At 38.5% G+C, this 15,625-nt stretch overlaps 1 protein-coding gene across 1 annotated transcript; it reads right to left on the reverse strand.

Annotated features, from left to right (window-relative positions):
• Positions 1-974: 974 nt before the first annotated feature.
• On the reverse strand, positions 975-15,345 carry LOC109092903. The gene is made up of 8 exons (XM_042715559.1): positions 15,237-15,345; positions 11,713-11,765; positions 11,434-11,529; positions 10,690-10,836; positions 10,434-10,553; positions 10,197-10,319; positions 7,142-7,266; positions 975-3,302 (listed from the first exon to the last, which is right to left on the reverse strand). Exons 1-7 carry the CDS (start codon positions 15,343-15,345, stop codon positions 7,225-7,227), a joined length of 690 nt encoding a protein of 229 aa, XP_042571493.1. The 3' UTR covers positions 975-3,302; positions 7,142-7,224.
• Positions 15,346-15,625: the final 280 nt, after the last annotated feature.

Raw genomic sequence — 15,625 nt, forward strand, 5'->3', positions numbered from 1 at the left:
AATTATATTGTTATAAAAATTACCCTTACAAAGAAAAAAAAAAAAATGCTCCCGGAAGTCTGTTCCGGGGAGAGAGAGAGAGTGGTCTGAATATGACCAGGGCCAGTCTGGCCATTCATTCAGGGCTATTCTGGGTTTTAATTAGACCAATATAACATTAGGCTGTGGAAGTATAGCCTTGTCTCTTGGAAATGCAGAGAACAGCTTTCTTCAGCTTTCCTTAAGACTTTCCTTGTCCTGTTTGCAATTGACTAAAAAGAAAAAGAAAAAAAAAAATTATATATATATATATATTTTATGATAGTTTTGTGATAAGCTATGAAATCATTATTATCAAGTGATGATAAATAAATAACGTTAGTGAAATTAAAGAGACATGCTTTAGCTCCTCCACTAATCCTGGCAGTCTGAGACTTGTCAAAGTGCTCACTGTACATCCTGTGCTTATAACACAATTTAGTTTATGATATAAAATACAATATAAGTTAAAACTTAATAAGAGTTCATTTAAACTTTGATTTCTTATAAAGTCTCAGCTTTCACAGCCAACTAGCGATATCGCTGGATATTAATAGTCTGACACTGGTGGCTAATTAAGCTGTCAACTTAAAGCTAAAAATTACCAAAAAACATCCAGAAACAACTGTTGAGTCTTACCTGTGAAAGATAATACCTCGAGATCTGTTTTTATTATTGTGTAATGGTTTGTAGATGCCCAAGCTGCCGACGAATAAGGTATGTTTTCCTCTGTCCCGATATGAGAGTAATGGAGAGTTGCCCGCTCCAATATGGCGGCGACGTTGACGTGCGGTCGAGCGGCCAATGAGGCGTCTAGCTATTTATATGTCTATGGTTGCCACTGTGTTGCTATGCAGTTGCTAAGGTGTTCTGATTGTTGATAAGCGTTTCAACCACTTGAGTTTTTAACACATTTCTATGAATTGCGAGGGTGTTTTGGGTGGTTACCAGGGTGTTGCTATGCAGTTTCTAAGGTGTTTTGAATTGTTTTGAGTGTGTTGAAATGGTTGATTACAGGTTTTTTTAGAAGTTTTTGGCATATTTCTATGTGTTCCTGAGATTTTGTGAATGGTTGCTAGGGTGTTGCTATGCTGTTGCTAGGGTGTTCTGAGGAGTTTTTGAAACATTGCTATGTGTTCCTAGGGTGTTGTATATGATTGCCAGGGTGATGCTATGCTGTTGCTAAGGTGTTCTGAAGAGTTTAGGTGCATTGCTATGTGTTGCAAGGGTGTTGTGGGTGGTTGCCAGGGTGTTACTATGCAGTTACTAAGCAATGATTCATGTCCGAAGCACAAATGCTACAGGATGCCAGACACACACACACTAAAGTTTAACACTGAGTGTTGGAGGTTCGATCAGCACTATTGCTGATGCAAACATGTAGAGCGTGTGTGACGAGATGGTGTGACTCCAGGCCTGGACACAGCTGGAACAACACACACACACACACACACACACACACACACACACACACACACACACACACACACACACATACTTGTTTTTCTACCATAAGGGGGACCACCGTTTTTTGCCCAATTGTGGGGTCCACCACTTCCAGTGGTTCTACAGACTTGTAAAAAATCAAGCAAGATAACAAAAAATTCCTAATAAGAAATATCACTTCAATATACCAAAATTCAAACAAAATTGTTTGCACATGCGTTTTTTGAGTCATTTGTGGGGCCCGGATTTAACATTTAGGAGTTGTGGGGTCCACTTTCACAGATACACACACATTTCTAATCTTTATATCTTAGAAGGGACCAAAGTCACTATCTGTGAAACATCAACTACTTCCATTATTTGCCCTTGATTACCATATAAACTTTTTTAGATTATAATGTATATCCTCTAAATTAATCCGCACACGTCTATATTAGTTTAGCCATTAACATGGCATAAAAAAGCCACTCCAGACACTTTTCTAAATCAATGAGCCCTCAAATATTGGTCACAGCCTGAACTGCTTCAGTCTGCAGGACGCCACCTGTACTTTGTCTGCATTGTATTGGTCACTGAATGAACTGTGCAGTTTTGCTGAAGGGGATCTTGTTTGTCCCATGGTTATTTTTCTTCAATTTCTAATGAAGTCATGTTCCTAGCCAGTCATGTTGACTGCGACCTAAAGATAATATACTCCTTTAAATTGAGGACTTCACATGAAAACTCCCTATTCATCTAATGAATAAAGACTTTAAGACCCTGTGGAATTATAGCACTAATACCGTGAGTAATATTTTACACTAAACACTGGATTAAAAAACAACAACTTTAAAACATGATTTGTCCTCAATGAACATATATTTGGTAATAACACAAAATCACATATGAGGTGAATAATCATTGGTAACCAGGACAAATTTGTATAATTGTGTGCGCTGCAGCGATGCAAAGTCCAGTTCAGAGTTATTGCATTGGTGGATAATATGAATAACAGATTGATTAAGTGAGATCAACATTAGCACAAAAACAGGGCAGAGCAACATAAAAAAAAAAACAAGGAAAAGGGCATATGTGGCAAAGAATCCCTTTTAACCAGAAAATGTGTATAATTGAGTGTGCTGCATCAATGCAAAGTCCAGTTCACAGTTATTGCAATTGTTGGATAATGTTAAGTGGGTGGATTAAGTGAGAGAGCATTCACATCACAAAACTGGGATTAAACCACATGGATTACTTCTACGTTATCAATGCTCTGAAGCTTGAAAGTTTAGGATGAACAGATAGCAATGCGTTTCCTTAGTTTTGTTGAGGTTAGCGCTTTGGGGTGTTTGATGTCATCACATTCATTCACAAACTGCCTAATGCAATCGGAACCCCTCAAGTAATGGACAGAGCGGCAATGCAAACAATGGAGGAAACATTCAAAACATATTTTGTGTTCCAAAGATGAACTAATTTCTTATGGGTTTGAAATGACAAATAAGAGTAAATGGTGACAACTAACCCTTTAAGAGGATAATACAATGAAAACAACTAAATTTCAACTGTTGAAAACACTTAGAACATGTCCCGATGTGAATGCTAGTGGGAAGGCATCCAATACGTTGAGCTACCTGTATTTCACTGTACTTTCCTTCTTATGGCAGAAATATGATTTTTGATGAAGTATTTGACCGCCTTCCAGTCTCGATTTCCTAAAGCTTGAGCTTCTGCATCAACGCAGCGCTGACAGTCCTTTTTCCCTGGAACTTGGCTCCTCACAATGAATTTCCTTAGGTGCCTTTCTACTGCCGCACATTCATCTGTTGTCCAGCTTCTTTTGACAGCAGTTTCTTTACCTAAGTATACATAAAAAGAAAATGTTATTAAGTTTAGGTTAATGTCTTAAGTTTGGGATTTTTAAACCTTAATCTGAACTGAAAGACTATTGGATTGATCACACAGGTCATTCATTGCCATATTGACTTGGTTCAGAGACTAAAAGTACGCTTTTAGTTTGTTTCTGAATAAAACTTTTGACTAACAATAATAATAATAATAATAATAATAATAATAATAATAAAGCAGTGCAATCCAGTAAAAGGCGTGGTAGCACTTTTATTTTGATGGTCCCCTTTAGACATTCTGTTAACTGAGTAACAATGCACCTACATGTCAACTAACTCTCATTACAGCATTAGTAGACCGTCTACTTAAAGTATTTTATTCAATTTTGGCAAATGTACTTTGTTGTACGGACATTTTTATTTTAAAAACAAGGCAAAGATATTCGATTTTTAGCAATGATTTTTACAGTCTGTATCTCATATTTTATGTATTATACTAAACAGTCTCACATCGATGGGAATATGCATACGGAAATGATATGCAGATGAATATATTAAAACTTTTGTGTAAATGCAAAATCTTCCCTTTGTGCATCCCAAACTTTTAGGATGAAATCCGAGCAAAGTGTTACACAGTTAAATTTTTCTTTTGATCATATAATGAAAGTGTTTAAAGGAACACTTCAACTTTTTGGGACTTTAGCTTATTCACCGTATCCCCCAGAGTTAGATAAGTCCGTACATACCTTTTTCATCTCTGTGCGTGTGCAGTAAGTCTGTTTGACGCACCCACCGCTAGCCTAGCTTAGCACAAAGACTGGATGTAAATGGCTACAGCTAGCATACTAATCCCAATAAGTGACAAAATAACACCAACATTTTCCTATTTACATGTTGTGATTTGTATAGTCACAGTGTGTACGAATAGCAAGGTCATATGAGACAGCCATTTTTTAAACGTTTAAATACTGGGAACTATATTCTCAGAAGGCGAAGCACTGCTACTTGGGCGGAGTGATTAGCGCAGCACCCGAGACGCGCCGTGGTGAGGAGCAGAGAGTTTGCTCAGAGTTGGAGTAATAGAGTCAGCAATTACTAGATAGTAAATGCAAAGTTTACAATCATGGGTGTTCGCTGTATTGTAAAGAGCTGTGACAATAAACAGGGGAGACCAGGTAATACCATGATGTTTCATAGAATTCCAACCAAAAACGCTGACCTGATGAATCGATGGCTACTTGCTCTGGAAATAGATCCAAACACACCTGTAGACATCATCAAGGACGATCACATTTGCTCAGAACATTTCACTGAGGACGACTATTTTGGAATTATAAATGGAATTTGCTACACGGACCATGAAACGTGTGCTGAAGTATACAGCCATCCCATCGATAGTAAAGACAGGACAAAGTGGATCACCTGCGGCTGCGGTAAGTGTTCCGTTATGTTTTTAGATGACTAGCATACTGTTACAGTGCCATTAGCTAGATGTAATGTAACCTTAGTGACACTATTACATGAATAGGGTGCTTCGGTACCAAGTCGGTATTAAAAAAATGAAAGCGTCACGGTACCAGGTTTCTGTAAGTACCGGTGGTACCGAGGACCCGTTCAAACCCGGTTCTGGATGCATACAGCGCTATGATTTCCGCGAAGCAGAAAACGTGGGCGGAATCTCAAAATCCAGTCATGAAAATGTAACTTACATTTTAATATGGACAGTCACGGAATTTGTCAAAGTTAGCATAAATTAATCAAATCAAATCTCCATATGGACCAGTATCTGTAAATGTTAAGCCACAAAATTTGGTTGAAATCCGCATCCTGCATGTTCTGCGTGTCTCTGTGTGAATGAATGAATGGTTTGTTTACTACATAGACTGAAGCGCATGACGCTTGCAATAATGAGGACGTAAATACATAAACAACATCACCAGAACTGTTCTGAGTCACTTCACAAGCATTTTACCGTTTCATTTGAGTAAAACCAGTGTCAGTTTAAAGGTATTCACGGAAAACCGTCAAAACAGCCTCTACATTGCGAGTAAATCACTCGCATATGTGAATAAATTTTACTCAGGGCGACTAAATTATGTCTATTGTTAGCCATTGGCTAATAAATTCTTAGATTTTACTCGCCAGTGTGTGTGTGTTCGAGGCTATTATAAGATTGGCGCAGATATATTTTCACTCGCTGAACACTGACAGAGCGCTTCAGAGTTTACGCTCCATCAAGCGATCTGTACTTTTCAATTCATCTCAATGGACGCACAGTATTTCTGTATTTTACTCTTTTTCGGTCTATGTTTTTTTTTGAATTGTTATCTCTGTGTGAAGGAGCACGACTCGCCGTCGCTTTGCTGATAGCTCTGTTTCTCACACATGCAAAGAGAGAGAGCGAGAGTCTTACCACGCTGAATTGACATGCTATATGTAAACTATATTATTTGTTGTATTTTCCTGTCAAAATAATGGAGTTCATTTAGAATTGTAAAACTTTCTTAAACAATCAGAAGATAAGCCGGTTTCTCCGGTAGTGGGCGGAGCTAATGCGCAAATGGCAATTTCATTGGCTGGCGCTCATCTATTACAGTCCCTGTTTTGATTTCAGCAAATCAGTTCGACCGAACGCAGACAACGTGATTAATATTCATGAACCAGCAGCTCATCAATCCATAGTGCATTGTATATTGTTAGTATGGTAGTAGAATTAGTAGTAGTATTATCTTTTAATAATAATTATTATGATCTATTACTACTTTTTTTTTTTTTTACAGAAACCCTCAATGAACAAAAATATCTTAAGCATCACCACCAGTCTTAAGTTCAGATAAATGACAAATATGCATTCATTACAAATTCATTTTTATATAAAGGCATTGTGCTAGAAATATTGCTATTATTTTGTAAAATGTATGTGATACTGCTACTACTGTTAATTAAAAATTAATCACACAATATTTCTTCCATGTTTTAATTTTAATAGCAAATCCCCTTTTATTTACCAAAAAATAAAATGTGTTTAAATTAATAAATTAAAAGACAAATTAAATTTGGGTGAAACTTGTTTACTGTTTTTCATAATTATATTACTTGTAGAAAAACTTTAAACACAATTGTAAATAAGTATAAAGAATGGCATTGGTTTTATTGTTAGTGATAAAAAGTTTTTTTTTTTAATTAGCATATTTTTGTGTTTTGCTTTGGTACCGAAATTGGTACCAAGAACCGTGGATTTTCAGTGGTATCGGTACCGAATACTGAAATTTTGGTACCGTGACAACACTAGTAGCCGTTTACATCCAGTCTTTGTGCTAAGCTAGGCTAGCGATGGGTGCGTCAAACAGACTTACAGCACGCACGGAGATGAAAAAGGTATGGATATCCAACTCTGGGCGATACGGTGAATAAGCTTAAGTCCCAAAAAGTCAAAGTGTTCCTTTAACCCAAAAATTCTGACATCATTTACTCACCATAATGTTGTTCCAAACCTGTATGAGTTTCTTGCTTCTGCTGAACATTTTAAAGAATGTGGGTAACCAGAGAGTTGACGGCACAATTGACGTTCATAGTAGTTCATATAGAAGTCAGTGGTGACATCAACTGTCTGGTTACCCCCATTCTTTAAAATGTCTTCTGTGTTCAGCAGAAGAAAGAAACTCATTCAGGTTTGAGGTTATAAATCAACTATAATCAGAATATTAGACTGTGTAAACATACCTATTGTGACAGCTATCAATGTGCAGTGATCAAGAGTAAAGATTTGATCAAATAATATAATTCAGAATAAAGCTTGTGTCTTCAAGACGAATGGGACCAATCAATCCACTTTACATTTCTAAGCTCACCTGTCTTTTTTGCCGACTTTCTCTGGTATTGGGAATGCAGCGTGGAAGTAGGTTCCTGTGTGGAAGCCACACTGTCCTCAACTTCAGGCTCCTGTACTTCTGGATTCTACAAGACTCCTTTGAATCTTTCAGAAAAGAAAAGTTAAAAAGGATTAGTCCCCCAGAAAAAGACGACAAAAAAATAAATTTGCTCACCTTCATCCCAGATGTGCATGACTATTGTTCAGTGACCTTTCATTACATGACAAATAAATACACAACTCATTTTGACCAGCAGTTATGGACTACTGTAAAAAACGTCTTTAACATGAATTTATAAAACAGTGTTTTCTTTCAATTGTATCGACATGGATTATCATTAGCCAGCCTAAACGACATGCAAGTCTTGAAAATGTTGGTTGCCATCAGCTTCCATTCCATGTCTCAATATCTAAAATTTTATTTTCTTAAACTGTACTCATGTGAGCAATAAAAGGTCATGCACATCTGGAATGGGATTGAGTAATTTGAGAATTCTTACATTTTAATCCTTTAGTATGATAAACTGACCATTGCATATTGGGATGACATACATTCTATAGGGGCGTTAAGTAAAATGTAGAGTAAGTTTAATCAAAGTAAATGAAATTAGAAATGTACTGTTGATTACGGTTAGCCCAAGAGACTAAAAACAAGAGAATATAGAGAACAGCATAAAAAGGCACACCCCTATCAATATTATTCGGAGAAACAATCGACTGGCATCAGGTTAATGAGTGAGATAACTAAAGTTACTAGTACTATAATTTGCCAGGAACACACTGAACAAAGAGATTAGAGCGGCTAAAATGACCTACGCTAAAAAGTTGGAAGACCAGTTTACTTCCAATGACTCAACTTCAGTGTGGAGAGGACTGAGAGCCATCACAAACTAAAACACACCGTCCCCCTGCACTGAGGCTAATCAACGACTTGCTAACGACCTGAATGAGTTCTATTGTAGATTTGAAACCCCCAACACCCATTCTGACCATCTCCCTACACAACCGTTAACACCTCCTGCAATCCCCCTCTCCACACCTCCTGCTCTTCAAATCTGTGAAGATGATGTGCGCCAGGTCTTCAGGAAGAACAAAAGAAGAAAAGCACCAGCCACCAGATGGCGTTACACCAGCCTGTCTGAGAACCTGTGCTGACCAGCTGGCCCCCATCTTTTCACAGATCTTCAACAGATCTCTGGAGTTGTGTGAAGTGCCGTTCTGCTTCAAACGCTCCACCATCATCCCCATTCCAAAGAAACCCAAGATTACAGGACTTAACGACTACAGACCTGTGGGCTCTACCGTCTGTCGTCATGAAGTCATGAAAAACTGGTTCTGGCTTATCTGAAGGACATCACTGGACCCTTACTGGACCCCCTGCAGTTTGCTTACCGAGCAAACAGGTCTGTGGATGATGCAATCAACTTGGGATTGCACTTCATCCTGCAACATCTGGACAAAACAGGGACTTATATGAGGATCCTGTTTGTGGACTTTATTTCGGCTTTCAACACCATCATCCCAACAGCCCTTCAGACCAAACTGACCCAGCTCTCTGTTCCTAGCTCTATCTGTCAGTGGATCACCAGCTTTCTGACAGATAGGCAACATCTAGTGAGACTGGGGAAATTCATGTCCAACAGCTGCTCCACCAACACTGGTGCCCCTCAGGGATGTGTTCTCTCCCCACTGCTCTTCTCGCTATACACCAATGACTGCACCTCTAAAGACCCCTCTGTCAAGCTCCTGAAGTTTGCAGACGACACTACAGTCATCGGTCTCATCCAGGACGGTGACGAGTCTGCTTACAGACAAGAGGTTGAGCAGCTGGCTGTCTGGTGCAGTCTTAACAACCTGGAGCTGAACACGCTCAAAACAGTGGAGATGATCGTGGACTTCAGGAGAAACCCCCCTGCACTCCCCCCACTCACCATCATAGACAGCACTGTGGCTGCAGTGGAGTCATTCAGATTCAGGACCTGAAGTGGGACAATCACATTGACTCCATTGTTAAAAAGGCCCAACAAAGGTTGTACTTCCTTCGCCAGCTGAGGAAGTTTAACCTGCCACAGGTGCTGCTGAACCAGTTCTACTCAGCCGTCATTGAGTCTGTCCTGTGTACTTCAATTACTGTCTGGTTCGGTTCAGCTACAAAATCAGACATCAGAAGACTACAGAGAACGGTTCGGACTGCTGAAAGGATTATTGGTACTCCCCTGCCCACCCTCCAAGAACTGTACACATCCAGAGTGAGGAAAAGGGCTCAGAAAATCACTCTGGATCCCTCACATCCAAGTTACCCCATCTTTGAACTTTTGCCATCTGGCCGGCGCTTCAGAACTGCAAATACCAGAACAGCCAGGCACAAGAACAGTTTCTTACCCCAGGCAATCTACCTCATGAACAGTTAAATGTTCCCCACTTGTGCAATACAAATGTGCAATATCCTTATATTTATTTGTTATCCCTGCATCCTAGTACACCCCGGCATCTTACTCAATCCTATTCCATTATCATTTATAGCACAATTGTTTATACACTTATTTATTTGCCTTTTTTTTTGTCGTCTCTGTGTACTGGAAGCTTATGTCACTAAAACAAATTCCTTGTATGCGCAAGCATACTTGGCAATTAAACTCTTTCTGATTCTGATTTGACTATAAACTGTATTTAAGGCTCAAGTTTCTGGAGATGCACATTTGTCTCCTCTAATCACATCACAGGCTATAAAAATATTTTAAATAAAATATTAAAATAAAATAAAAATATATTTTATAAATGTTTACCTTTATCGTTACACAAAGCTGTTAGATCGAGGTCCAATATGAACAAAGTTTTCACTTATTACGTGAGGAGAGTAAAGGCCCCGATATACTTGATATAAGGCGAAGTTTTCTTGTATTTCGCTTGGGGGTAAAATTGTTTTGAAGTACATGATCAGCGGTGTATCGTTAAACATCTGACGCCGCCCACACTGCGTGCGTTAGTTAGCACTAACCATTAAGTGATATAATGTATGAAAAAATTAGGCTTACAGGACGGTGACAGTTTCTCCTCGGCCTTTGTGAAGCCATTCCAGACATAGGAGTGGAAGGTTCATCTATGCTGTCATCACTTGACTCATTAAGAGGAACAGAAAAATTTGGTACTCTATCCATCTGCAAAAAGGGAATTGTATCATGTATGATTATGCATTTTTGTTCACATTCTATGGAAATCTTATACAGGGGAAATATTTTGGTAGAAATGTACCCAGAGTGTCAGAGACATACCAAAAATTTTTTTGGAACAACTTCATTGTCTGACTGCAGACTAGAATCCTCATCAGTTTCATCTACTATACCCTCATTTGAGTCAAACAGAGGATCAGAAAAATCAGCTACTCCAATCACCTGCAAAAAAGGAGTTTCAATTTCAAGATATGTAATACATTTTGTCTTACATTCTATTAAAATTAGTCACAGGGGAAGGACGTTTGAACCATTTATAGAAACAGCACCATTTTAAAGTACAGTATCTGAGGCATACCTGAATGTTTCCATTCCTCGTCTTCTTTCGAACAACATCACAGTGTGGACTGGGAGGGTTGTCTTTAATATACTCCTCATCCGTCTCATCACTTTCGGTATAGTTCACTAGAGAAAACCCTTTGATGGTAAATACCTGCTTTGGCTCCTGGAAATCAGACAAAAAACAACAGAAACCAAAGTTAACAAAAGTTAGCTCATGTGAAAACAGTTTCTCATCTAGCACAGCTGAAATATAAGAGCATGCACTCGTCTTTTCTAGACGTAACAGCAAGTGTCACAGCAACAAATAAGATGTTGCAATGCAGTACATCCAAAATACTGATTCTGAACATGCAGCAGCTTGATCAGTGTTGAATTACACCTGCAATTACACTAGTTTAAATATTGACAGGTGTTGTCCCAATGATGTAAAATCACTAAGAGTGAGATCCATACGTGAGGGCCCCATAAGGCCTAGACTGGAAATGTGTGTGTGTGAGGGCCCCATAAGGCCTAGACTGGAAATGTGTGTGTGTGAGCTTAACTGTGAATTCATTCATTTGAGGGGAGGGCCCCATAAGGCTCATTCATTTGAGGACTGACTTAGGGCCCCATAAGGCCAAGACAAGAAATGTGTGTGTATGAGGGCCCCATAAGGCCAAGACAAGAAATGTGTGTGAGGGCCCCATAAGGCCTAGACTAGAAACGTGTGTGTGTGAGCGGTCGAAATGGATTGTGATGACAGTCGACATTACTCCTTTACCTGCGTGACGACAGCATCTTTGTTGGAGGCATCATGGGAAGAGTGATCTGTTAGGGATGTTTTGGTCTCTATAACAGAAGTCTGCTGCTTTGGCTCCTGGAAATCAGACAAAAAGTTCTAAGAAACAGATCATGCATATGAGATCACATAGCTATGCATAGATAATCAGGTTAATATACGATTTATAATTAACTACAAATTGTAGAAAACAGATGTAGCTGTGCTATTCAGCACTTTTAAAAAAAATGAAAATCAGTATAGCTAATATAACCAACTCACCTTTTTACGCCACGGCCATTGTGAATCACCGTAGTTGTATTCGATTTCACTTCCTATTTAAATTTTCTTCACAGCAAATAGACACAAATGTGGCGTGTCGTTTACTATGATTTTTTTCATGGTGCAGTTTGGAGATTTGTGGTTGTCATTAATCAATCTTCCAAGAGTACCGTCTTCTTTGGATGCATCAATACTAAAATAAATAAGAAAACCACCCTTTAATTGTTTAACTACAATACTAAATTTCACCACCAATGTTGTATGGGCCGTTTGGACGATGACACACATGCATTATATAATTGCATTGCATATAATGTGTGCTGGTCAACTAGTCTAAAATTAAGAAACCCCTAGAACACAGTAAAAAAAGATAAAAACATAGGAACATTGTGTACAATTAAGCTAATTAATTTATTTTCCAATATCCAAATAAGATACTAAATACCACAGGGAAAAGGGCTTCTATTTGTGTCGTGCTGTCTTTGCATTTGAACATTGCACATTTTAAACCGGACACGCATTAGCTGCATAAATGTTAGCCAATACAAACATATTTATAGAAAACAGTTGACAATGAATAGACAGGAGTCCAATAATAGCATAACGAATCACTTATTCTAAAAATAATATGAAGTATAAGTTCCAAATCCGACATATAATGAGGGTTGTGTTAACAGTAAAACGTCTGTCATTTAATGAATTTTAAAAGCAGGGATGGATAATACAAAATGCTTTTTGACAGGAAAAAAAAACAAGCAAGAACAAAATTTAAACTTAGCCCGTCAATTTTCATTTTACAATGATCTTCTCTCTCTGTGCGCGCGTCTGTGTTTGTGAGAGCTTGCGCAGCACTGATATGGTAGTTTTTAATCCATAAGTAGCTAGTTTTCATACAAAATAAATAACATAATTAGGTACTTTAGTTGTAATTAACACAATAACGTAACATACGTTTCTCAACACTGAGAATGAATGAATAAATAAACGGCTGTTTCTCCAGACTCGCGCTTATCAGTAGGCTAACGTTAATCCACAAATCACGGCACTTTCATAATCACTAAGCCATAGGGATTTCAAGATATATAGTTCAGCATTACTTGAGCATTTTATTATTTGCATGACTGAATGATGTCTTCCTCTTTTCTGAGTGACCATGAATAACTTAACGGAGTATTTTAAGATAATCCATGCGATCTGTGTGATCATCGAATCCATAAGATTAAGTTAACTCAATCAACTTTCCATATCGAGCCCAGGCCGTTTACCTTCAGGAGTCAGAAGTACCGTGACTACTGTACTGTCCTCGCTTATGACATCAGTGGAAGTGGAAGGGGGATCGAGCGGGAATCTTTATTGGTGTCGATTTTCAGTCTCTCTTTAATGATAGGCCTTACACATCTGTCAATCATCCCTGCTTGCTATTTGGGGAATGAACCCAGCGCTATGATTGGTCGAACTCTTCTTCTTTTTCATTAGCTTGATTTGAGGATAGCCCGTGCACACAGGCGTCCCCAGGTCTTTGCCATAGCAGTGTTTCCCACACATAGATTAATTCGTGGCGGTGCGCCACAGAATAAACACCGGCTGCCCACATATTGCGTTTCGTTATAAAAAAAATGTTTTACGCAATTTAAAACACAGCGTATATTCATTCAGCTGCATTTCCTTTCCCTGCACTCCCTCCGTCTCTCTGTCACTCACGCGTCTCTCTCACAAGCAATTTTTTGTCTCGCCAAAGCCTTATTTGATCGGTGAGTGATGTACATGACTGCTGCGCTTGCTATAGGCGCATATACTGAAAGAACGAGCAGAGAGAGAGGCCCGGTCGCGCGTGCGCACCCTCACCGTCTTCAAACGGTCTTATATTTAATATAATAGAGTTCTGTTTAACAGATTATTAACGCAGATTATTACCCCCCCACCCCACCCCCGCAACAAATTGATTTAAAATCTGTGGGAAACACTGCATAGACAGTATATAAACGTTTTTTTGCGTAGTTTAGAGTGACAAATCATACCAGCGTACTTTGAAGTCAAAATGCGTACAGGTTGGCAGGTCTGCTTATCATTGGAATTAACTGCTGCTGTCCACCAGCCATGTGCGATTAAAAGATTAGTCCTGTTGTTGTTCATTCATCAGCTACTCAATTATGTGTGTTGCATATCTTCATAGAATTTTCAACATCTCTACAAAACATGCGTGTTTCCATGCTCACCACCAGTGACGCTTCTGCCACTCAAATTCGAACAGAAATGTGCTCTGTAACTCAGTGTAGTCTCTCGCCTGGCATTCTTCTGCTGAAATGAGTTCACCCCTGTACTCCAAAACAAAAGCTCCGGCTTCCACAGGCTGGGTAGCAAACACTCCTCTACCTATGATGAGGACAAACCATTAAAAATACATTTAACTGGAAGAAAAATGTGTTGTCTTAACCCTTCACATACAGATGTGGTATAACCATGTCAAAATGACACTAAAGCTTACTGCCTTATAATCAGGGTATTTGCAGGTATCATCACTTCCAATGTAATACTTCTTAATACCATTTTTAAGACATTTCCAAAACATTTAAGACCTGCACATCACTTTGACTTCTACGCAACATCACCCTGCTCAGCAGAGATATATGAAGGAACAATGGACATTGTATGGTCAATAGAAGTATATAGGAGACCAGATTATAGCATTTCAAGTAAGAAATACTACAGAAATTGAATGGACATCGAAAATAAAATGAAAAATATGCAGTTTTATTTACTGTATTAATTAAATATGCTGCAAAGGCTATTGGGTGAAGAGCAGTGAGTGATTCTCTATTTGTCTTTTGTTTGATTACAGTGACAGACAGAGCAGACCTGTGTATTAGGCTGCTTTCCCTTTAAGACTGAATGCACGGATCCAATATAATGAATGACGTGACATCCATCCGATTTTCTACCTATTGTTTACATTCATTTAAGATGAATGTGTGTATTTAATGGGTAAAGCGCAGAAGAACTGAAGCAGGTGCTTGAGCGCTGACAGAAGACTTCAGTACACACGCTTCGAGTGTGTGCGCACAGAGGGCTGCCCGTCATGGTTCATTGTAATTTAGAATTTTAAATAACAAAGCATTTATGTACACAAATACATATAATAAATTACATTTTGATGTTTGAAAGCTTTTTTTTACAGTCTATGTTTGAAAGTCTCTAGGTTTACACCGGCACGCGCATGCCCAGTGTTGGTGAAAGGTCACGTGATCCGCGTTTTCAGTCGTTTTAATGTGGGCGTAGATCAATTCTAATACGCAGCTAAAACACTGGTGTGGACGGAGATCGAATTCGTTTTTATTCTCCGTTTCTAAACTAAAACGCAGTAGTGTGGATGGGGCCTATGATTCAGGTTATTAATACACAATGTGGACAGTTTTACAAAACCAATGCTAATTTATCATTTTCCAACTACAAAGACATGGATTATCATGTAAGCGTATGCAAACAATCAGTACTAAGAAATTAATGTGTAATATGCTGTCTCATACCTTTGTTATTATCGATAAATCGTTCCATAAACTCAGGCTTGTCCCTCAAAGACTGAATGTGTGTCCTGGCATCATCAACAGGCCGTATCCTTGTCTTCCTTTTCAACATTATGGTGCTGAAAATAGTTACACATACACACATACAAAATAAAAGAAATTAGCATGGGGAAAAAAACTTAATGTAGTTTGAAATGGTAGGAATTAAGATATAACACAGAAATGATAGTTAAGCTAGATCTATTCAGCCATATTGTAAATACTGTAAGACAGATCAATAAACAGATAAGTTAGTCTGCCATCATGTCTGATCAATTAAAACATGAGGTAAAAAAAGTCTAAAATCGTTGTCAAACCAATACATTAGAGGATTTTTGCAAAACTATAAAGAA

This window comes from Cyprinus carpio, chromosome A3 (genome assembly GCF_018340385.1).
Source record: "Cyprinus carpio isolate SPL01 chromosome A3, ASM1834038v1, whole genome shotgun sequence".
Taxonomy (NCBI): Eukaryota; Metazoa; Chordata; class Actinopteri; order Cypriniformes; family Cyprinidae; genus Cyprinus; species Cyprinus carpio.

Excerpts from the sequence above, each read along its gene's own strand:
- LOC109092903 (XM_042715559.1), bottom strand. The coding sequence starts at position 15,345 with ATGTTGAAAAGGAAGACAAGGATACGGCCTGTTGATGATGCCAGGACA. Across the intron at positions 11,766-15,236 it reads ATTTATCGATAATAACAAAG|GAAGTGAAATCGAATACAAC; the intron begins GTATGAGACAGC and ends AAATTTAAATAG. Across the intron at positions 11,530-11,712 it reads AATGGCCGTGGCGTAAAAAG|GAGCCAAAGCAGCAGACTTC; the intron begins GTGAGTTGGTTA and ends TCTGATTTCCAG.